This window comes from Hemitrygon akajei, chromosome 17, assembly GCF_048418815.1.
Source record: "Hemitrygon akajei chromosome 17, sHemAka1.3, whole genome shotgun sequence".
Lineage (NCBI taxonomy): Eukaryota > Metazoa > Chordata > Chondrichthyes > Myliobatiformes > Dasyatidae > Hemitrygon > Hemitrygon akajei.
Genome location: NC_133140.1, coordinates 24,287,442 through 24,311,619, shown reverse-complemented (window position 1 = coordinate 24,311,619; position 24,178 = coordinate 24,287,442). Strand labels below are relative to the sequence as shown.

The 24,178-nt window shown below is 41.7% G+C and overlaps 1 protein-coding gene across 1 annotated transcript in view; it reads left to right on the top strand.

Annotated features, from left to right (window-relative positions):
• LOC140740539 (nuclear pore complex protein Nup93-like) overlaps positions 1–24,178 on the top strand; it is a 33,654-nt gene that overhangs the window by 7,464 nt on the left and 2,012 nt on the right. Inside the window, exon 2 of the mRNA XM_073069791.1 lies at positions 21,736–21,933. Within this exon, the coding sequence (XP_072925892.1) occupies positions 21,755–21,933 (179 nt within the window). The 5' untranslated portion in view covers positions 21,736–21,754. The remainder of the gene's footprint in view (positions 1–21,735; positions 21,934–24,178) is intronic.

Sequence of the window (24,178 nt, the reverse complement as noted above, 5' to 3'; positions counted from 1 at the left end):
CTTAGAAGATCTGTCTTGGTCCCAACATGCACACGGGTTTCTGTAATTCATTAGGAGTTTCAAGTGATTTGGTATGTCACCAAATACTCTAGCAACTTTCTACAGATTTACAGTGGAGTGCTTTGACTGGTTGCATCACCCACCTGGATATGGAATCTCCTATGCATGGGATTGTAAGAGACTTCAGACGATTGTAGAATCAGCAGCACTGTCATGGTCACGGGATCCCACCTTCTTTAAAATGTGATGCCTCAAGAAGGCAGCATCCATCTTTAAGGACCCTTGCCATCCAGCATCCAGGCATGCCCTCTTGATACTGCCATTAGGAATGAGGTACAGGTGCCTCAAACACCCACTCTTCATGGTTCCAAAATTGTTCTTCCCCTCTGCTCTCAGATATTCTGAACTGTCCATGAACAATACCTCTTTATTCTTGTTTTTGGCACTGATTTATTGAATAATTTATAGTAATGTTGTCTTTGCTCTGTGCTGCTGCCACAAAACAACTTAATTTTGTGTCTTATGAGTCACATGTGATAATAACCTTGATTCAGATGTCTAAATGCAGGGTTCCACACTTCACTATTTGATTTTGTATGAGTAATTTAAAAGAATTGCATGTATTTTTGTCTGATTATAAGAATGATGTAGGGCTGTGTATTTTAAAATAGAAAATGCTGCAAATACTCAGGCCTGATGGACAGCATACTTCAGGTTGTTTCCAACTATATATTTGATAACTTCTAACAATGGAACTTGGGACTGTAGCTGCCAAGTGTCAATCTTCCATTGAGCATTCCTGAAGCTTAACTAAGGGACTAATCTTTTTGAGGTAAATAGAAGGTATTAACTAACTCCTTGCCAGCAGTATGTTTGAGGTATATTGTACAAGGTAACCTTTCAGTTTGGAGATTGATTTGTGGTTTCTGGTGAAGTAAGTATATTTAGACTGGTTAAAACCCATAATTGTTGAAGTGGATCACATTAATAGTTTAATAAGCAACTTGTTTTAAGAGTGAGTTGGAAAGAAGGAATTTAAGGCAAGGCAGTTATGGATTTTTATGGAAACAAACAGTACTTTATGATTGACGTGCGGGCTTCAGCACTGGACTTAAGGGTGAGCGGTCTTGAATCTGGCCAGTTCCCTCGCATGCTGTCCATGCACTCCTGGGTTGAGTGTCGAGCTAGCAACTTGACCTCGTAAAAAAAAACCTGGAGATGCATGGGCTTCGTCAGGTTTCAGATTCCCAAGACATACCATACGATGAACATAACACACACGCACGCACGCACACACACACACACACACACCCCTCCCCCCCCCAACTGTTAATTCAGTAGTAGTACAACTGTTCACTGCTCATTGCTTTTACTGGAAGTGTTCATGCCATCTGGGTTGGAGACTACCCAAATGGAATATAAGTTGTTGTTCCTCCAACCAGTGTGTGGCCTCATCACGACAGTGGAGGAGGCCATGAGTAGTCATATCAGAATGAGAAATGGAATTAAAATGGGTGGACACTGGAGGATCCCGCTTTTCTGGTGGAGGGAGCGTAGGTGTTTGGCGAAAGGGTCTCCCAATCTATGTCGGGTCTCACCGATATACAGGAGGCCACAGCAGGAGTGCTGAACACAGTATATAACCCCAACAGACTCACAGGTGGTACCCCTCACCCGGAAGGACTGTTTGGGGCCCGGAATGGTAGTGAGGGGCGAGTGTATGATGTGTTCCCCTTACAAGGATTAGTGCCAGGAGGGAGATCAGTGCGGAAGGCGTTCAGCACATAATTCTTCACAACTTCCACCATTTCCAACGGGATCCCACCACCAAGCACATCTTTCCCTCCCCTCATTTTATGCTTTCCACAGGGATCACTTCCTACATGAATCTCTTGTCCATTTGTCCATTTCCATTGAGCAATGAAATGTTGTATGAAGCACGCAAACCATTACTATTTTGTTGTGAAATGTTGCCAAACATGTATTGAAGTGTTATTTGCTTCTGAACAGTTTCACAAAGTGATTAAAATAAGTAAAGTTCTTGTTTGCTTTATCAAAGTATATTCTGTTCAAATGTTCAAGGAGCCTGGACAGTTTCATTACCTCATTTGGGGGACAAAAAACTTTTTCTCACAACGAACACATTGGCTGCTTTTGGTTGCTTGGTGCTGGAATAATGGACATTTAAGATACCCCGCACTATAGTGTCTACATTCATTTTTGCCTGGTCTGCTTCTGCCATTTCACTCAGGATTAACAACCATGGTCAATTGTGCAATAAGTCCAACCTGAAGTACAGCGATGAATAAACGGGAATGTTGTAATGTCATCATAGCTCAGGCTAAACTCTACCTGAAAATATGCAAAGTGGGACAGCGATCTCTCACTTGAGCTGTGGGTGAGAGAAATGTGATCAAGACTGTTTGGAAGGGCAGGTTATGGACTTTACCCATTGAATCCCGTACCCTAATTTACAGGAATCATGACACTGTGATTAGAGTATGAGAGTTGTACTAGCTAACACTACTAAGACATGAATGGCAATAATGCACGGGCTAGGCCCAGAAATAACACCATATCTATAGTCCAGATTTCTCATGATACACCAAGTAAAGCAGTGTCATGTTGCTTTTCAACAACTATAATGCGCTTTGAGCAAAGTCTAAGGGAACAGGGGTCAGGAAGAGATGAGGTGATCACATGATCATTGTAATCAATGATGAGGCATTGAGAATCAAATGCTTAAAATAAGTAATTTAATTTAAGCCTGTATTCCCTCAGCTGAGTTCCTTCCTTTGAAGCTAACCATTCCCCCCACTGGCCCCTCTACCTTTATCGTCTCTGTGCTGCCTTTATGGCAGTTATTTAGTTTATAATATTTTCGCGTAGTAATTTGTTAGCATTTTTTTTAGTTAAAGTTAGGATTGTTTAAATCAATTGATTTGTCTGTAATACATCGCAGCTGCGATGACGTCACATCCAGGTTCGCCGCGTCTTGTGGGGAATTACCGGTTTGAGATTCACGCAAGGGTGGGGGTCACTCACATGTGCCACCATAACGCCGGCTGGGGTTTCTCTATGCACCAAAGACACAGTGAAAGCAACGCTGTAAGTCATTAGATAATCGATATTTTGAGTTAAAATGTTAACGCCGATTCTGTTAAAAGTAACGACGGTCGGTAAGGTTTACCTTTTCGTCAGTTAAAGAGTCGGGATAGTTTGTATTGAAGTGTATCTAAAGCAGCCAATGGAGCAGCTAGATTCTGACTGTATGCTGCACTTTAATGTAATGTAGTTATTGTAGTTTTACCTTTGCAAGTATTCACAATGTAAATGTGATATTTAGAAGGAAACAAACACTGTACCAATCTTGTATTGTTTTTCAACAGTTTTCACCATGCGTTAATGTGAAGAGTGAACAGTAAATGGTTAATCTTACTGCGGCCTCATTTGCATTGATTCTGGTTTATCTCGACGTTTACCTCGGCGTTACGTCACACCCGAGTGAGAACGTTACAGTCTCCTTAGAAACTCTAACTGCCCCCAGGGGAGTGATAATGCTCACTTTGGAATCAACTGCTTTAAATCTTTCTCATCAAAGTGTCTTTTTAACCACTGTAACTGATTACCTCTCTTGCTCTATGAACTCACTATCCTCTGTTTATCATTTTCTCTATCAAAACCCATCCTGATCTTGATTCACTCTTAGATCTCCAAACACCAAAGATAACTTTTATTTTTCCCATCTTTTCACGTTACTCTAATGCTCATTCCCTGAGCAATTATAATAGATTTCTGCTGCTCCTTTTCAGAGAAGACATTGTTTGGTAAGCTTTTAAAGCCAGAAACTTGTCATCTCATTTGAAATGTCAGCTCAGCAATTTTACTGAGTATTCAGGAAATTACCTGGCAAGATGGGGTAGGATTAATCTGATGAATAGCAGTTGAGATGTAGAATTAAGACATCATTGCAACATGTCTTGCTTATCAGAAAAAAAACACCAAGATTTATGAGCACAATTACAAGTTTGAAAGCTGTTTTTCTTGGAGCAATAGGAGAGGATCATGGTGTACAGCTGTTAGGTGAATGGATCACTTAAGTGCTTTAAAAGTTTCTTCATTCAAATGTGACTTCTGAGATTGGGTGAAGGAAACATGGATGCAGAAAATGCTGGTTGACATGAGCAGGATGTAGAGGGTAGGGGCTGAGTTAATGGACGGGGGAGGCTCAGTTAATTAGGGTGGCCAAGCTTTACAAAAATTTAAACATGAGAATTTGAATTCAAAGTATTGGTAAACTGAAACTAATGAAGATCAAGGGTAGATTCCAGAAATAGGTCATGTGAAGTCTATTCTCTTTTTCATACCTCTTGCTTTTATAATTGACACATCTTTTATTAGTTTTGTCAAGCCTTTATATCTCTGGTCTCATTACTTTTATAGGGTTTTCATACGTATAATTTTAAACCTGTCTGATGAAGCTTGTTTTCTAAGATCAGGATCTTCAGTGGTATATGCAGAAAATTGGATACAATAATATTTTTAATAGTCTGCACCATGGTTAAAATAGGAATGGTTCAGAACTAGTTGCTTTTGTGTTTTTACATTCAGTCAGTTACAATTTCATAATATTCCTGGTAAATGTAGTGTGACAAATGGATCAGTCTTCTACAAATGGCAGTCACAGAGATAAATAGTGGATTCTGGTTAATTGGAGCAGCTGCTTATTTGCGGAAACTCCTAAATATCAAAAACTAAATTGAGAAAATAGCTTGGATTCCCTTTCTTTATTTGGGACACTGTGCTACTTAATTAGGGCAGGAAACTTGCTGAACAGTTTCTCTAGTGACAATTGCATGTGTTTGTGTTCAAAATGCAGTGAGTTTGTCACTGATAGTGAGATATAAGCTGTGAGACAGTTTGGAACTGTCTTGCTCACTTCAGTTTCAAGCATTCAGGTTTGGAGATGCCAGAAATGGCCAGAAGTGAAAATGAAATGATTTTACTACTTCAAGTTAAGAACTATGAAGAATTTGAACTATCGACAATCATCTTGAGTGTTACAATTAAAATGAAGATTTGGAGAATGGAGTCATTGAAAGCATTGTGTGAATGCAGTCCATTATGTATAGTAGAAGAGCTGACTTTTGTTCATTTACAATTAATCATAAGAACATGGCAGATGAGCTCAGTATTAGGAACTAATACACAGGTGTTGTAGTAGAGGTATTAGTAGTGTTCTGATTTGTTTTGTATTTCATTTACATACATAACTTGCATGCTGACAGTATTTTCTGCTCTTGAGTTGTGGATAAAGTGACTAGAAATCTGTCCATTTCTACTTGTCTTTTAATTTCTTGATACATTTTACAAGATTGCCATATGAAATATGAATTAGGACAAATGAAATGCTTGACATTTAAAAGGCGAAATTTGCAGCAGAATTTCTTGCAAATCATATTATCTTATAGAAATGTCTAAATAAGCAAGGACAATTCTTTCATAAGGGTAACCTCAGAGTAAAATAGAAATTTACTGCATTTGTAGCAGCTCTAAAATTCCTAGTCTCTGAGTTCTGTGACTGAAGTGTGCAAGATTCCATGACTTCATTTGTAGCAGGAACAGTCTTTGATTAGTCCACTATACTTTTTGAATCTTTCTATAATCCCATGGTTTTTACTTGTTGTTTTTTGCATTGATCTGTTAATGTACAGTAAAGAAAGATCATTTAATTTTTTGGTTAAAGGGATTTTAGCAAAGATGGTGGAATGGGATCGTCCCTGGCATGAACCCCGTGGGTGATAGAGCCTCCCATGTTGTGATGTGAGATAACACGTGCAATTTCTTACATTTTTATAAGGTATTCCTGAAGATAAGAGAATAATTGGCTTGCTATTCCATATCCCTTTATGCAGCCTTCTAAATTTCCTGTCTGGCTGCTTTAATTTCTTTCTACTTCCCCCCTCCCCCCCCCCCCCACCCCCCCCAGCCTTATATTGATTTTTGTGACCTGGGCAATACAGCAAAGTGAGCATTTATTGCCCATTTTAATTCCTTGAGAAGACAATGGTATGTTGAGAAGACAACATACACCAAGGAGCAGATCAGGAGGCACATTTTGGCAGTGTGCAAAATAACAAGAATGTTGTCATGGATCATTTCAACTTCCCTAATATTGATCAGTATCTCCTTAGTGCAAAAGGTTGAGAAGGTCTGAAATTTGTTAGGCGTGTGTCCAGGAACGATTTCTGACACAGTATGTAAACCGACCCATGAGAGGAGAGGGTGAATTATGATGCTATGAGGCAAGAACTTGGGAGTGTAAATTGGGTACAGATGTTCCCAGGGACATGTACAATGGAAATGTGGAGGTTGTTAAGGGAGCACTTGGATTGGGGTACTGGATAGGTTTGTCCCATTAAGGCAAGGTAAGGATGGTAGAGTGAAGTAACTATGGTGATAAGAGATCTGAAGCATCTAGTCAAGAGGGGAAAACGAAGCATACTTATGACTAGAAAGCGAGGATTGGACACAGTCCTAGAGAGTTGCAAGGTAGCCAGATAGGAGCTGAAAATAGGCCAGAAGGGGTCAAGAGAAGGTCTTGATGAATAGGATTAAGGAAAACCCCAAGGCATTCCAGATGTCTGAATAACTGGAGGATGACCTGAGTGAGGGTAGGACTGGAGTAGGAGGAGGTTGGGAAAGTCCTTAATGAATACTTTGCTTCAGTATTCACCAATGAAAGGGATCTTGACAAATGTAAGGACAGCATAAAACAGGATGATATGCTGGAACATAATGATATTAAAAAATAGGAAGAGGCTGGGACACATTAGAAAAACATTTGGATAGATAAATCCATAAGTGTTGCCATGCTTCTGGTGCCAACATAACCTGTACATCTTTAGAATATGGAGGAAACTGGAACACCTAGAGGAAGGCTATAATGTGTTGGGAGAACATACAAACTCTATACAGACAGCAATGGGTCGCTGCCTTTGTAATGGTGTTACACGAACAGCTACGTATACTACTGTGCTGCTATGGGTATTCACCCCCAATCATTGTGTAAGTGATAACCCACAGCATTTTGTCAAAACTTCTCTGATCGTACCTCACAAACCCAGAAGCTCATCTGTACAGCCAGCCAAGTTTATCAGGTGAATGGAGATATCACCACTCACAAGTTTATTTCTAAGTATATTGGTTTATTGTCACATGTATAAAGATACAGTGAAAAGCTTGTGCATGCTGTCTGTACAGATCGGTAAAAATGCAGAATGAAGTGTGAAAGCTACTGAAGTGCCACACATGATCATAATGAGATTGATCATTCAAAGTAAATTAATTATCAAAGTACATATGTGCCACCATATACAACCCTGAGATTAACCTTCTTGTGGGTGTACTCAGTAAATCCGTAATAGGATCAATGAAAGTCCACACCAACTTGGGTGTTCAACCAGCGTGCAAAGGTGTCAGAAACGTCCTGCCTTGAGTAATGGCAAAGGACAAATTCAAGGAAACAAAGTTTATCAGAACAGGTCTGCAGAGCTGGGTGCCTTTAAAAAAAAAAAGGACCCCGAGCCTTACACAGTTCCAACTTTTATATGTCTCTCTTAACTCCTCCCCTCCCAGCTCAGAAGAGCTGGGAAGTGCACATTCTTGAGCTTAGTACTCAGTACTTTTCCATTCCCTAATTTGAGTTGTCTTTCTTTTACACCCTGCAGTCCACCGTTACATCCTCCATGTTATTATCAGTAGCTTATTTCACAATCTCCATGGTTACACACCTGCAGCTTTAGCGACTACCCCCCTCCCCCTTAGTCATCCTTGCATTAGCAGTTTAGCAGAAGCTCAATATTTAACCCCTTCGGGTCACTGCACATCTTAATAACGTAATTACCTCTCACAAATCCAACCTTTTTCTTTTAAGATGTGCATAGCTCTCATAGGGTTTCCTCCTATGGGATCTGTCGTTCTCCCTCCTCTAGTAGCAACTCAGTATTCCCGTGTAGCAGCATTATTTTTAGCTCGTTAGTGCCGTGCTGAGGTATTGCTTTTGCCTGAAGTTGTGACACACTTCGTCTTATTAGTGCTTGTACACAGGGAATGAGGCAGGGTATAAGCATCAAACTCATTAATCCACCTCCCACCATCCAGAGTGCTGTTCGCCACCAACTGCCTTTATTATAGACCTGATAGTACGGCTTACCATTTTCCCAACACTCTTCTCTTCTGCTTTTATCATAACAACGATCATTTACATATGAGTGGGATACGAAGGATCCAGGGAAGACCCGACTTCCCACCCGCACTGTTGTTCCACACTTATCTTCCCTCCATCCTCCCAACACATAATATACACAGTATAATACAAATTGTCCATATTACTGCACTCTTCATGCAACGCATCTCTGTTGCCTCTTTAGTTTCACCACCAATGGTTTTTCTCCTGGTTCACAGGTCCACTCGTCACCGCTCTCAGGCTTCACAGGCCCCTTTATTCTTGACGCGTGTGTCCACCCTTTTTCTTTTGTCCTAACTGCAGCTTCAGTCATGAGCAGGACCTGGAAGGGGCCTTCCCACTGCGGTTGGTGCTTCTCTGGCTTCCAAGTTTTCACCAGAACCCAATCCCCTGGGGTTACTTGGTGTAGAGCGAAGTCAAGTGGCGGCGTCTGGGCGAGCAGACCTTTCTGGCGTAGCTCTGCAAAGGAACGGGACAAGGCCAGTAAATAGTCCTTTACAAATAAATCACCCACCTGTAGAGTGGGATACCCCTCTATTTTATTCCAATATGGCAGTCCAAAGAGCATCTCATAAGGAGATACTCCTATGTCCTTCCGGGGCGCTGTACGTATTCTCAAGAGAGCGATCGGCAAACACTTGGTCCATGGTAGCTTGGTTTCCAACATCAACTTGGTTAGCTGTGCCTTCAGGGTGCTGTTCATTCGTTCTACTCTTCCTGAACTCTGGGGATGCCACGGGGTATGGTACTTCCATTCGATATCAAGTGCATCGCAAATTAACTGGTGCGTCTTGGAGGCGAAGTGTGTCCCCCGGTCAGAGTCTATGGACCCCACAATTCCATATCTGGGGATTATGTTCTCAAGTAGTATAGTTGGGTATGCTTCCACCCAGCGTGTAAAGTGATCCACAATTACCAATAAGTATTTCCATCTCTGCACTGGGGGCAGCTCGGTGAAGTCGATTTGGATCCTATGGAAGGGTCTCATGGGCAGGGGTTGGCCGCCTCTTAGGATGGATCGCATCACTTTCTAGTTTATTCGCTGGCACGTTGGACATCCAGTTACCTTTTGTTGGGCCAAAGTGTAGATTCCCTTGCATGCATATTCTCTCAGAATTGTGTCACACATGGCCTGCACTCCCCAATGGATTTGTTGGTGCAATCGTTGGAGGATACTCCGGGTAACCTCTTTATTTAGGAGCTGCCTGCCATCGGGGATCTTCCACCTTCCATCTGGGTCCTGTTGGGCTCCCAGCTGATTCATCTTGTCGATTTCAATTTGGGAGAAGACTGGGGGCTTGATGATCCCTTCTTGCATTGGGATCAAAGTCAGGAGTCTTATCGGTTCCTCAAGGGCTGCCCGTCTTGCCTCTTTGTCTGCCAGCCTGTTCCCTACCACCTCAGGGGTTGATCCTCTCTGGTGTCCGGGTACATGCACAACGGCAATCTCTGCTGGCAACCTGAGTGCCTCCAGGGTGGTCTCTATCATTTGCTCATGTGCCAGCCCCTTCCCTCTTGCTGTAATCAGACCCCTTTCTTACCAGATCTTCCCAAATGTATGCACTATTCCATAGGCGTATTTGGAGTCGGTGTATATTGTACCAACTTGTTCTTTTAATAGCGTTAATGCTCTCTGCAACGCATACAATTCGCAAGACTGGGCAGACCAATTTCCTGGGAGTCTCCCTGCCTCCACTACTTCTCCTTTTCTTCCGTCGATGACAGCGTACCCACTGTATCGGGTTCCGTTGATACATCGGGATGATCCATCTATGTACAGGTCCTGTCCTTCCCCTAATGGAACCTCCTGCAAGTCTTCCCTGCTTTTGGTTTGTAAGTCGACAATCTCGATACAGTCGTGCTCCGGTTCCTCATTATCTGAACCTCCATATAGGAATTGGGCTGGGTTACAACTGGAGTCCTTAGTAAAGTTCAAATCTTCACCTACCATCAGGATTGTTTCATACTTTAGGATGCGAGAGTCAGTCAACCAGCGATGTGCTTTCTGGGCTAACAAGGCACTGACAGAATGCGGGGAGTGTATTGTGATCCTTCCCCCAAAAGACATACACTCTTCCAAAAGTCCATCTGCGATCAGTCCTTCTATTACCGGTTGCAGGCCTTCCCTCCCTTCCATTGAAATAGGGTACTGTTTTCTCCGTACTGGTGAACTGTTAGGTAATAGTGAGATTTGCAAGGGGGGACGTTCAACCCCCCCGGTTCCCTTCCATGTACCATTCCTCCAGGCTTATTTTCCTATCGTCTTCTTCCCTGACGACAAACAGCTGTACCATTATCTTCCCGTTCCTGGGCACAGTCCCGATGCCTAGCTTGACTTGCAGATCCCGCCCGAGTAGGTTGAATCCCGCAGAGGGTAACAAAAGTAGGTCCTGTCCCGTTACCCTATCCTCATGTTCAATTTTCATGTTTTCTGTAACAGGTACTTGTATTCTTTTCCCTCCAATACCGGATACTCCCATCCATTTTGCTCTGGTCTGGGTCCCTGATGGTATCTCTATTATACTCGATCTTTCTTCTCCTGAGTCAACCATGAAGGTTGTGTCACACCCTTGGGGACCTAATTTCAAATTTACCAGGGGTTCCTGCCGATGATTTTTCTTCCCCAAGGGTTGGAACCCCCGACCCCCCTAGTACTGTTCTTCCATCATGGCGTACGAGCGCACTTCCCATCGGTATTTGGGGCACTCGCGCCTGAAGTGTCCCTCTTCGTCGCAGTGAAAACATCTAGGGGCCCTCTTGTGTCCCCTACTTCGATCTCGGCTGCCACTTCGTCCCGGCCATGGGTCTCTTCTTTCTATTTTGTCTGCGGTCACCTGTTGGACCGTCTGGACCATTATCCTGGCTGCTTTCTTTGGCTTCTCTTCATCCCTTCTTACAAACACTTTCTGTGCCTCCCTAAGCAGTTCACTTAAGGGTTTAGTATTCCAATCTTCTAGTTTTTCCAGTTTTTTTCCTTATATCTGGCCATGCCTTCGATACAAATCCAACACGAATCAGCTGTTGGCCAACCTCCGTCTCAGGGTCTATTCCCGTGTATTGTTGCATGTTCCTCTGGATTCTATCTAGGAAGTCGGATGGGGTCTCCTCGGGATTTTGGTGGCTCCCAAATGCCTTGGTAAAGTGGTGTCCCTTCGGAACCGCCTATCTTATTCCCTTTATCAGGAATTCTCGCAGACCACTCATATTCTTTCAGCCCCCTTCCGATTGCTTATCCCAGCCTGGGTCCACAAGAGGGAATTTCTGTTGCGCCTCTGCTTCGTGCGGCCTTTCCTTTTCCCACATTACTATGGCCGCCTGTCTTATCATTTGTCTTTCTTGGGTGGAAAACAAGGTTCCCATAATTGAGTACATTTCATCCCAGGTATAAGTGTTGGGCCCTAGGAATTGATCCAACTGTTCGGCCAGGCCCATGGGGTCTTCTAATAGGCCTTTCATTTCCTTTTTAAAATTCCGTACCTCAGCGTTAGTCAGGGGAACATTAACATACCCCGTCCCTCCATTTGCTCCTCCCATAGGCACTTCTCTCAGAGGATATAGTCTGGCGGTCTGTTCGACTTCCTCTTTGTGAGTTTTAGCTGCTTGTGACCTGGTTTCCCTCCTCCTGGCTCCTATACTCTGCGGTTTTGCACGCTCCGTTTCCTCTTCACCCTGGTCTGCATCTTCTCCAGCTGCAGCTGCTGACTCATTTTCACTTTCCCTTGCCTCAAGGTCATCGATTTGCGGAGCGGTAGGGGGCACATATGGGGGCGGCAGGTGGTTGAGCACCTCCCATGTATTCTTTTTCTGTCCCCCTTCATTTATCATTTTCAATTTATAACTATTTGTCGTTGGTAACCAGCATAGGGCATAATCACTTTCTTCGGGTTTAACGTTAGGTTTTAAATTCACGTACAGATTAAGGGCTTGTTGTACCCAATCCTCGCTAGACCCGAACTTAGGCCACCACACAGCCGACCCTTGGATCGGTTGGCGGGACCAGAATTCACAGTACTGTATCATTTTTTTTCCTTTGACTTCCCTTTTCGCCTCCCGTAATCCCAATTTTCTAACATCCGTCCCAACGGACTATCAGGGGGTACCCCGGGGTATTTTTCATCATTGGCGCCTGGATTTCCTTTACCCTTTTCTCCCTTAGACCACTTATTCCCCATCTCGAGGACTTGCCCGGTTCCTATCCACCCGCAGGCTACCCCATGGTTCCGCACTCCTTGCGCACCACGTCACTGCAGGATTTAATTTCTTACCTGGGTCCTGTGCACAGGAATTACTCGATCGCTCACTGCCTCGACAACCCCTCTTTGTTTCCTTGAGTCCGCCGGATATCACTCGCTCAAGCCGCGCGGGGCGACGAGCAAGGAATCAGGGACTGCCGAACTCGGCAGGGTGCACCTTCTCCGATGTCCTTCCTTGCCCCCCCTCACGGCCGGAGTGTGGATCCCGGACGAGACTCCAGGTTGTCAGAAACGTCCTGCCCCTGAATAATGGCAAAGGACAAATTCAAGGAAACAAAGTTTATTAGAACAGGTCTGCAGAGCTGGGTGCCTTTTTAAAAAAAAAGGACCCCGAGCCTTACACAGTTCCAACTTTTATATGTCTCCCTTAACTCCTCCCCTCCCAGCTCAGAAGAGCTGGGAAGTGCACATTCTTGAGCTTAGTACTCAATACTTTTCCATTCCCTAATTCGAGTTGTCTTTCTTTTACAACCTGCAGTCCACCGTTACATCCTCCATGTTATTATCAGTAGCTTATTTCACAATCTCCATGGTTACACACCTGCAGCTTTAGTGACTACCCCCCTCCCCCTTAGTCATCCTTGCATTAGCAGTTTAGCAGAAGCTCAATATTTAACCCCTTCGGGTCACTGCACATCTTAATAACGTAATTACCTCTCACAAAAGGACAACAAACTGTGCAAATACAAAGAGAAAAAAATGATAAGTAAATAAGCAATAAATATCAAGCGTATGAGATGAAGAGTCCTTGAAAGTGATCCCTAGGTTGTGGGAACATTGCAAAGATGGGGAAATGAAGTTTAGTGAAGTTAACCCCTTTGACTCAAGAGCCTGATGGTTGAGGGCTAATAACTGTTCCTAAACCTGGTGGTGTGAGTTCTGATGCTCCTATACCATCTTCCTGATGACAGCAGCGTGACCTGGCTGATGGGGGTCCCTGATGATGGATGCTGTCTCCATGCAACAACGCTTTGTGTAGATGTGCTTAATGATGAGGAGTATGATGATCTGGGCTGTGTCTACTACTTTTAGTAGGATTATCCATTCAAGGACATTGGTGTTTACATACCAGGCTATGATGCAGCCAGTCAATATATTCTCCACCGCACATCTACAGACAATTTAGATGTCATGCTGAATCTTCACAAAATTCTAAGGAAGCAAAAGTGTTTCCATGCTTTCTTCATATTTATACTTGCGTACTGGGTCCGGAACAGGTCCTACAAAATGATAACAGAGGAATGTAAAGTTGCTGAACCTCTTCACCTCTGCTGCTCCTCCTGAAGTCAATAATCAGCTCCTTGGCTGATTTTCCATCTCCCTCTATATGATTATTTGCCCTGCAACAGTGGATGTTGTCAGCAAACGTGAAGATGGCATTGGAGTTGTGCTAAGCCACATAGTCATAAGTCTGAAGTGGGTATAGAGCAGGGTGCTAGGCATACACCTGTGTTGATGGATATTGTAGAGGAGATGTTGCTAATCTGAACTGGCTGGGGTCTGCAAGGATGAAATTAGGATCCAATTGCACAAGGAGGTATTGTGGCCATTGTCTTGAAACTTATTGGTTAGTTTTGAGGGGATGATAGTATTGAATGCCAAGCTGTAATAAATAAAGAACATCCTGATGTATGTATCTTTGTTGTCCAGATGTTCCAAGGTTGAGTGAAGAGCCAATAAGTGCCATCTACTGTGGACCTGTAGTGTTAGTAGGCAAATTTGAGTGGATCCAAGTCACTTCTCAAGCAGGAGTTGATGTTTCATTACCAACCTCCCAAGATACTTCATCACAGTGGATGTAAGTTCAACTGGTGATGGTCACTGAGGCAGGTCACCATGTTTTTCTCCATCGTATATTGAATGTCCGGATATATACTGTTCAGTTGGTTGTGGAACTGTTGGGAGTGCCTGGAGTCTATGAGGCCACACTACGCAGGTGTTTTCAATGTATCTGAAGAAGCAAGGGTGAGGAACTCAGAGCACTCTCAAAGTCTTCCATGTAGAAATTAGCAATAGCTGGTAACAAGGGCAATCCCATGGCCACTCCATCCATTTGTTCATTCAGTTTACGATTGAGGTGGAGAAGAATGGTTGCCTCCCATTCTGGGACATTCTAATATGCAAAGCGGATGGTAGTCTGTTGGAAACCCACTCACATGTATTTATACCTCAACAATAAAAACTACCATCACACCTCCCAACATGGACTGCCTCGTAAAGGAAGCCATTGAAATCAAACTAGAAGAAAATAATTTAACAAAGGCAAAGGTCTTGCTCCAAGTAAGAACTGGAATTCAACTTTAAACAAGGTGGGAGAATGAAAATATGATTGGAGGAGCATTAACCAATCAGGAGGCATGAACTATGGGGGGTATAAATACCACCGGTCTAGACATACCCACACATCATCCCTGAAGAAGATAGCATCGAAACGTTGGTTATTATCTGTACCTGTGCCTGACTGGAAGCCCAAGAAGAATTTATTTGAAAATATTTACTTTAGGAAAAAAAAATTAGCATCAATAATTTTTCAATGCAATGAAATTAATTACCAAGTTCAATTTATACATGGAATAACAAAACTAATTTGGTGTGCAATAAAGTATAATTTGCAGTGCTTGTTAAACATTCAAAATAGTCACAGTTCTGCAAGAATCTGCAATGCAGTAGATTATAGGCAGTGCACAGTCCAATCACGTGAACATGGGCCAAACCGGATATTAAATTCGGCATCAATTTCTTGATGCAACATACTCCATGTAGCGCATCAGTTGCATTTGCCCAGCGGAGTAGAGAGAGCAAAATGCAGATCCTATTCCAAAGTGAGCCTCTGACAAACAAACAAATCTGTAATTATCAATTAAAATTGCACAGTGTTCCTATTTCTTTTTAACCACTAAATTAAATAATGACAGAACAATCGTTTAAAGGAATCTGGTTTTTGTTCTGAAAAACCCACTTCCTGTTTTTTAAAAAAATGTAGTAAATGACAAGGTGAAATAGGTTGCACTCAGTGTGACAGTGTCTCTGAACTGCAAACTGTCATTTGATGGAGCTCATAATGCAGGATTACTAAAGCAACATTTACCCACACAAAAAGAAATTGCTGCTAGTAGCTTGAGATAGGTGAAAAATACTCAGAACTTTTCTTTTAAATATTTACAATATGAACTGCCATGCTATTTTTTGCATCTAAGCAGGACAAATCAATAAACTTCAATACATTTGGGCTATAGTCCTGAAAGCTGAAATAACATTGGTCTAATATTCATTCTCAATGTCCGCTGATTGTTTTCAAACTCTGCTTTGTGATCAATGTATTTCTGTCAAGTTCAGCACGTATTTCCGTTTTAAATTGTCCTTAAGCAGACAGTGGCGAGCTGCTCTACTGTATACTCAGCGATGAAGGCATTGCCATGGTGGTGTTAGTTTCCGTATTTTGAGCCTGCAGATTAAAGAGAGCACATCATTAAGTGCTTCAAGAGGTTGATCATAGCACACATAAACTTCAGCTTTCCGAACAATCTCAACCCATTGCAATTTGCCTACTGCCAAAAAAAAGTCTATGGTAAATGTTATTACTAAAGCACGTGGACAGTAAAGACTCTGGTTTATTAATTACAGTTCTACCTCCAAGCAAATTCATCAACTCTGCACCCTGTGAGTTAATGACTCCCTCTGCAACTGGATTCTTGATTTCTGACCAACCACAACTAGCAAGGACAGGCAGCTAGATCTCAGCCACCATTCCAAGCAGTGGTTCTCCACAAGGTTCTCCTCAGCTTCCTACTCTACTCACTGCGCACTCATTACTGAGCAGTCAGATTCTGCTGTAACTCCAGCTACAAATTTGCAGATGATATCAACATAGTGGGCTGCATCTCAAATGATGATGAGTCAGAGTACAGGAAGCAGTTGAAGAGCTTAGTGGCATGGTGTAATGACAATAACCTCCCCTCAAGGTCAACAAAACAAAACAGCTGATCATTGCCTTCAGAAAGGGTACTGCACACGCTCCTGTCTACAAAGTTCAAAGTAAATTATTAAAATACATATATGTCATCATACACAACCTTTGAGGGCATTCACAGTAAATACAAGAAACATTGTAGAATCAACGAAACTTGCAAAAATCTGCTGTGCAAATACAAAAAGATATAATAATAATAAATAAGCAATAAATAGTGAGAACATCCTTGAAAGTGAGTCAATAAGTTGTGGGAACAATTCAGTGATGGGGTAAGTGAAGTTCAGTAAAGTTATCCTCTCTGGTTCCAAAGCTTGATGGTTAAGGGGCAATAACTGTTTCTGACCCTGGTGTTGTGGGTTCTGAGGCTCCTGTAGCTTCCTCCTGATGGCAGTAGTTATAAGAGAACATGACCTGGATGGTGGGGGTCCTTGATGATAAATGATGCTTTCCTATATCAGTGCTCCATGTAGATGTACTCAATGGTGTGGAGGGCATTACCCATGATGAACTTGTGGAAGTTGAATTTGGATAAAATCACTCAGAGACCGTATAAGTACAAGCTCTTTCTTTATTCAAGGGGCTTACTCAGTCACTCAAACAGGAACAGTCTGTAACTGTTTCTGCCTAATCCACCAACTAACTCACCGTTCCCCTTACAAATGGATCTATTCGTTCAGATACTCCCCACACCTACCAAGCTGGAGTCAGACTTATCTATTGCTTGACCGTACCGAGAGACAAATTACAGAATAGGTATAATAGCCTAATACACAAAAAAGACTGGAGCTGTCCTATCTCTATGCATGACTGCACAAGGAGTTAAGCAACCTGAAACCCTAGCTAGCTACCTTCAAAAAGAAATATTGCTCAGCATTGAATAACAAAATTAGCACATCTGTTGATCACCAGCGGTTTCTTGCAGAAAAACAGGCTGCTATTTAACGAAGTGTTAACCCTTTTACATACTTTATCAAACTGGCCTGTATCTTCTCATTTTGTAGGCTTTTCTATTCATACCAGATTGTAACGCAACCACACTTGAAGCTTATTGATTAGTTTTGAGGAGATGATAATATTGAATACCAAGCTGTAGTCAATGAAGAGCATCCTGATATAAGCATCTTTGCTCTGGATGTTCCAGGGTTGAATGAAGAGCCAATGAAATGGCATCTGCTGTTAATGTGTTGAAATGGTAAACAAATTGGAATGGATCCAAGTCACTTCTCAGGCAGGAGTTAATATGTATCACCACCAGCCTTTCAAAGCATTTCATCATAGTGGATGCAGGTGCTCCTGAGGCGATAGTCACTGAGGTAGTTTACCACGCTGTTTTTAGACAACACGGGTATAAGTGATGCCTGCATGAAGTAGGTGGGTATTTCAGACTGCTGAAGCAAGAGATTTAAGATATTGGTAAATTCTCCAGCCAGTTAGTCAGCACAGGTCTTTAGTATTTGGCCAGGTATGCCATCTGGACTGGATGCTTTCCACTGGTTCACCCTCATGAAGGATATTTTCACATTGGCCTCCTGTTCCTGGACATTTAATGCAGTGCAAACTGGACAGTAGCCTTGGACATGGCATCTATCAGAAACCCACTCACACACACATATATATATATATATATATATATATACACCTAAACAATAACAATCACCATCCACCTCCCAATGTGGAGTGGTTCTTTCTACTTTGATTAACTATTTCGGACCCGGAGAGTTTCCCTAAGGAAATGAGATCATTATACACGACGTTCCTACAGAATGGCTACAAGGTGAAGGAAATCAATCAGGCCCTTAAAAGGGCTGATGGAAAAACCAGGAAACCTAACAAAAAGGAAGAAACTATCGCTACCTGTATTTCCACAGTTTCTGGAAGGATTGACAGGTTCCTGAAGATATACTGGATTAATACATTCCACAAACCCGTAAGGGAGCTTAAGTCCCAGCTTGCTTATGCGGGTCGAAGATGACTTGGCACTCAGGTTGGCTGACATTTACAGGATTCCCTGTGAATGCGGAACAGCGTATATTGGCCAGACGGACACATTGTGGAAACCCGCATCAAGGAGCACAGGAAGTGTATCCATTTGGGTTACCTGGAGAAAGTGATGGTAACAGAACACTGCATTCACAATGGCCATAGGATTGACTTTGGCACAAAACTACTGTGCTGTGCCGATGGCTTTTGGGGCCACCCGATGATGGAAGCTAGTGAAATAAAACTAGGGAAAAAGAATTTTAACAAAAATGAAGGCCTCACTGTAAGTAAGAACTGGAGTTCAATTGTAACCAAGATGGAAGAGTGGACACATGGTTGGATGAAAACTAGCCAATCAGGAGGTATGGACTATGGGGCTATAAATACCACCGAACTAGACATACCCAAGCATCATCTCTGAAGAAGGTGGCAGAGTTTGTCATTAAAATGTCTGTTACAATTGATATCTGTGCCTGGCTGGAAGCCGAGAAGAGTTTATTCATCATATACGTGGGGAAAGCATGAGATCCTTTTAAAAATATTTTCAGTTCAGCAGCACAGAATGTATCTGGGATCACACATTTAGCTGACATTTTGTCCAAATTCTGCAAATCAGAAGATTATTTGGATGTCTTCCGTTTCAGTTGATTTTATATTCAAGCAGATCATTGAGAGAACTTCATTTCTATTGTTTTTGTTTGTGTATGCAACTTGGCATTACATTAGGTCCTTCAAGGATTATAATTGGTATAGAAGACGCTACAATAAGAGAAGAAATAAAATATTTTTTGTGAAACATTAACTGGATGACATAAGAATATCTTGTGGCTGTACTCTAAACAACCACTGATCTCCATCTGTTTTAAAGACTACACACTAGTTCACAATAAATTGGAATATGCATATGTATATAAACTTATTTCTTAATGATTGAACATACCTATTCTTACAAAGAAACTGTGCCATCCAAGTTGAGGTGAATTTGGATTGAGTTGATGTGGAGTTGGTAAAATAGGTTGGTGAAGAACAGGAAATTTGAGGGGAGAGAGAAGCATAAGTTGGAAGCTGAAGAAAGGAATCGAGAGAGGGGACTTGAAGAGTTAAGGAGTAGCATAAGATTTACAGACAGGTTTAGAATTCAAGAGAAGTTTGTTTAATTTTTCTAATTTAGAAAAAAATTGAATAGAATCTTAAGTACCAAAGTGAAACAATAAGAAGGTGATAAGAGGGAGATAAATGGAAATGGGGAAAATTGGCAATTTCTTGTGAACTTCACAGTGAATTTGTGTAGGGCAAAACACTGAAATTTGGTCATGATCAAGTCCTATTCATGTTTCACTTTCAACCACCAAGCTGTCCTTAAGTCATCTTTTCATTAAAGGCCATACATGGTATTTCGGGTCAGGAAGTCCACCTGGTTTTAGTTTTCTTTTCAGAGCATCATGTTATTGTGATCATTGTTTCACCTGATGTTAAATATAGAACTAAATTTGAACCTAGAATGACATTGGCTTGACTGGTGTAGTTGCACATTGGGGAGGGTTATATAATTTAATGATTGTTATTTTGTCTTTGTGTTTTTCAATAAACTCCAGACCAGTGGTTCCCAACCTGAGCTCCATGAACCCTTGCTTAATGGTATTGGCCTTTGGCATAAAACAGGTTGGTAACCCCTGATCTAGATCAAAATATCCTACAAATAAAAGTAATAATGCTTTGTTATTTCATTATATGAAATATTTTTAAATATTCCTGACACCTGTGGTGAGGCATAGATGAATATTTAATTCCTTTTAGTTATATACAGTGAACTGGTCTGAAATACAACTTATTTAAACAAATGTGACAGTAAAACTAGTTTTTAACACTGTTTTTCCAAGACTGACCCAGGGTAGAGCATTTGTTGAATTTGTACAACTGAGGATTATTGTCTCCTGCATATGTTGTCTCATCAAGTAATAATATCAAGTCACTTTCATTAGTTTGATTAACTGAATCTCCTGAGTGATTTAGTTCTGCCTTTCTGTAAGGTGACATTTATCTCAGTCATTAATATACATTAAAAAGAGCTGTTGGAGTAAATGCAACATTCGATAGACTCCAGGAGCCTCTCCTGATAAAAGCAGGGTTATTTGTGGAATTTGGTGGATGGTTATATCAAATTGATATTCACTTACGACAATGTGGTAGGTAAGTCTGACTGTTGAATGGGAATAAACCCTGGTAATTCTGTCTATGAATGATATTAGTATATTGTAGAATATATAAGCTGTAGTGATCCTTCTTGCATTCAGTGCATTACACAAAGAACAGCAGCTGCATACTTGGATGTTGGAACTTGACAAATGAAGGTTGATGTTGGTTCTCAACCATTTAGGATATAGGCCTATTGTTGGCAGTTTATTTAGGCATTTTCCCAGTTAAGTAAAGTAATTTTAAGTGATTTCCATGCGTGTCTAGTCACACACAAATCCTGGATTTGTGAATCAACCTTGGTAAGCCCAAACATACTAGGATTGTCCAGAATTTGTTCCTAGTTTAGAATGTAAGATTTAATTGTTTCAGTGGTATTCTGGGGCAATGGAGTAACAAGGTAACTTGAAATATTTTGGATTTTAATGAAAATCATTTATTTACAAAGGTTTTGCTTCATTTAAATTATTTTAAATTTTTTTGAAGGTTAGCAGCAATAAAAGAGCAAAATATTTTTCTCAGCTTTTGCATCTGGCAAACCAGTAACTGGGGTTCATTGACTGTCAAAGCATTCAAAGACAGTTTCTCCACTGTGCTGCCAATTTCCCCTCAAATGTTCACTCTACATTACTGGATCCTTTGGTAAAGCTATAAATTCTCCACATTTGGATATGGTAAATGAGAACGCAAGGAGGTTATAGATGTGGATTCTAGAAGGGAAGGGGATAGGAAGACAGGGCAACAGATTAAATAATTATTCTGCTTAATATTCTTATTTATTTCTACCCCTTTCAACTGTCTGAAATCTTCAGATCAGTCCTCAGTCCTGGCCAGGACGTTATCAACTTACCCTTTCAGAACCAGCCAAGGTCTTTAGTAGTTCCAACTACTGAATAGACCTAGTACTAAGATAATACGTGCCTACCATAGCCATCTACTGTACCCATTAGATTTGTTCTGTTTTCTTCACTCTAACCTGTTATAAGTTCTGAGTCTTTTTTGTTTAAGTTGGTGTATAAATGCAGACTTTTCTGTATAGTTTTCCTATAAAGGAATTGTACGTAATGTTTGACTTTGATCTCTTTCTGCAGACCCTGTAGAATATTTACCATGGACATGGAGGGGTTTGGAGAGCTACTGCAGCAGGCTGAGCAGCTTGCTGCAGAAACTGAAGGGATGTCAGAGCTTCCACATGTTGAAAGAAACCTGCAGGAGATTCAGCAGGCAGGGGAGGTCTTGCGTTCTAGGACTCTGACTCGCACATCGCAGGAAACAGCAGATGTCAAGGCGTGAGTTTAAGTGCTATATTATGTTTTGAATATCATGCTTAATTGTGCTATTTAACATGTTTTTGTAAAGATATTACTTATTCGTAATACAAATTGAACAATTGAACTGACACATTCAATCTCCACTCTTGCACTTAATTAGCATGGCCATTTCTATAAAGTGTAACGTCCATCTTTTGTGGTGCTGTTGTAAGCCAGCTGTATCCATCTTTGAAGACAGCACATTTGAACATTTTCATGAATATTTCATTAATTTTGGGCTAAAGTGTCATTTGCCTTGATTATAAAGTTTAAGTATTAAGTGAACACCATTGTTGATTAATGTTTAATTTGAGCAGAAATTTGAAGATTGATATTAAGTGCTGGAAGAAGACTTTCAGATCAATCTATATCAGTAATAAAGTATGATGATTTGAAGAAATTACATTGTTCTGGAATTGTGCTTTAAATTGGGAGAATGTCTTCAAATATGGCTAGGGGAAGAAGCTCTTTCCCATCCTAACACTTGTCCTAATACTGTGATACCTCCTGCCTGATGGTAGAAGGCCAAAGAGATTGTGGGATGGATGGGAGGGATCATTGACAATGCCAAGGGCCCTGCCCACACAGTGGTCCTGACTAATATCTCTAACGGATGGAAGAGAGATGATCCTCAGCAGTTCTCGTAGTGTTTTGTAGGGACTTGTGGTCAGATGTCTTGCAATTCCCATACCAGATGGCGATGCAGCTGGTCAGGGTACTTGATAGTGCTCCTGTAAAAATGTGATTAAAATCAGGAGGGGAGGGTGCGTGAGGGAGTGGGGGGTGAAGACTCAATTGCTCAAGAAGTGGAGACACTGCTGTGCTTTCTTGACCAAAGAGATGGAGTTGAGAGTGAGGGAACAGGTGTGATCGTCCATTATGGGCACTCACAGAAGGTTGGTGCTTCTCATTCACTTTGTGGTGAAACTGTGTACTTGCAGCATGCATCTTCCTAATGTCCACAGCCATCTCTTTGGTCTTGTCGACTTTGAGACTCTCGTTATTGCACTCACACCGTTCTACCAGCTACTCTACCTCCTTTCTGTACACTGTCTTGTCATAGATGATGAGGTCAACCACTGTTGTGTCATCAGCAAACTTAATTCAGTTTGAACTGGATCTAAATGTGGACTTGTGCATCAGCAGTGTGAAGAACAGTGGGTTGAGCATGCAGCCCTGAGGAGCTCAGTGTGATGGAGCTAGAGATGTTTCTGCCAATACTGACTGATTATTGCCATTCTGTCAAGAAGTCCAGGATTCATTTACAGCGAGAGGTGTTGAGACCCAATGAGGACAATTTACCTGCTAGCTTCTGAGGGTGATCATAGTAAAAGCTGAGCTGGTCAATAATCAGCATCCTGACATGCGAGGCACTATTTAACAGGTGGGACAGGGTGGATTGAAGTGTAGGAGTTATGGCAGTATCACTGATTTGGGCAATAAGTGAACTGGAAAGGATCCAAAGTAGCAGATGGGATTTAATGCAGTCCATAACCAACCACTCAAAGGACTTCATTATTTTTGAAGTCATTGCTACTGGACGGTAGTCATTGATGCAGGTTTTTGTCACCCTCTTGGGCACCGGGGATAATGGTGGCTGCTTGAAGTCTGAAGGGACAGTGTACTGTTCCTAAGAGAAGTTGGAGATGGCTGTTAGGACCTCAGTTAACTGACTGACATAGTCCACCAGCACCCAACCAGGAACGTTATCAGGCCTCGCTGCTCTACATGGGTTGATCCTGGCTAGGGTTTTCTTCACTGGCATATCATTCCATGCATCAAACCAAGTGTAAAAGACATTCAGCATATCAGGTAGAGAAGTATCAGTGTTGTTGTCACACAGGGTGGACTTGTACTCTGTTGTGGACTGAATGCCCTGCTGCATGCACCACAGAATGGGTGTATCTTCTCTATTATTAAACCTGTTTTGCCTTCCTAATGGCGTGGAATAAAACAGCTCTGAGCTGCGCTATCCCCCGATCTAAAGGCAGGATCCCGATCACCTAGCTATCTGCGAGCCTCTTTGGTTCCTGATTTTCCCTCTGATACTGTAGATGTGTTTAATAATGGTGACACCCTCAATGCTCTTCTCTATGTAGCCAGTCACAGATCTCTCATATTCACCAATGTTAATGTGATGGTGGTAGGTAGCTGCCTCCCTGTATAATATAATAGCCCAATTGTGAAACAAATAGCTGAATGCCAACTTTCAATTTTAAATGTA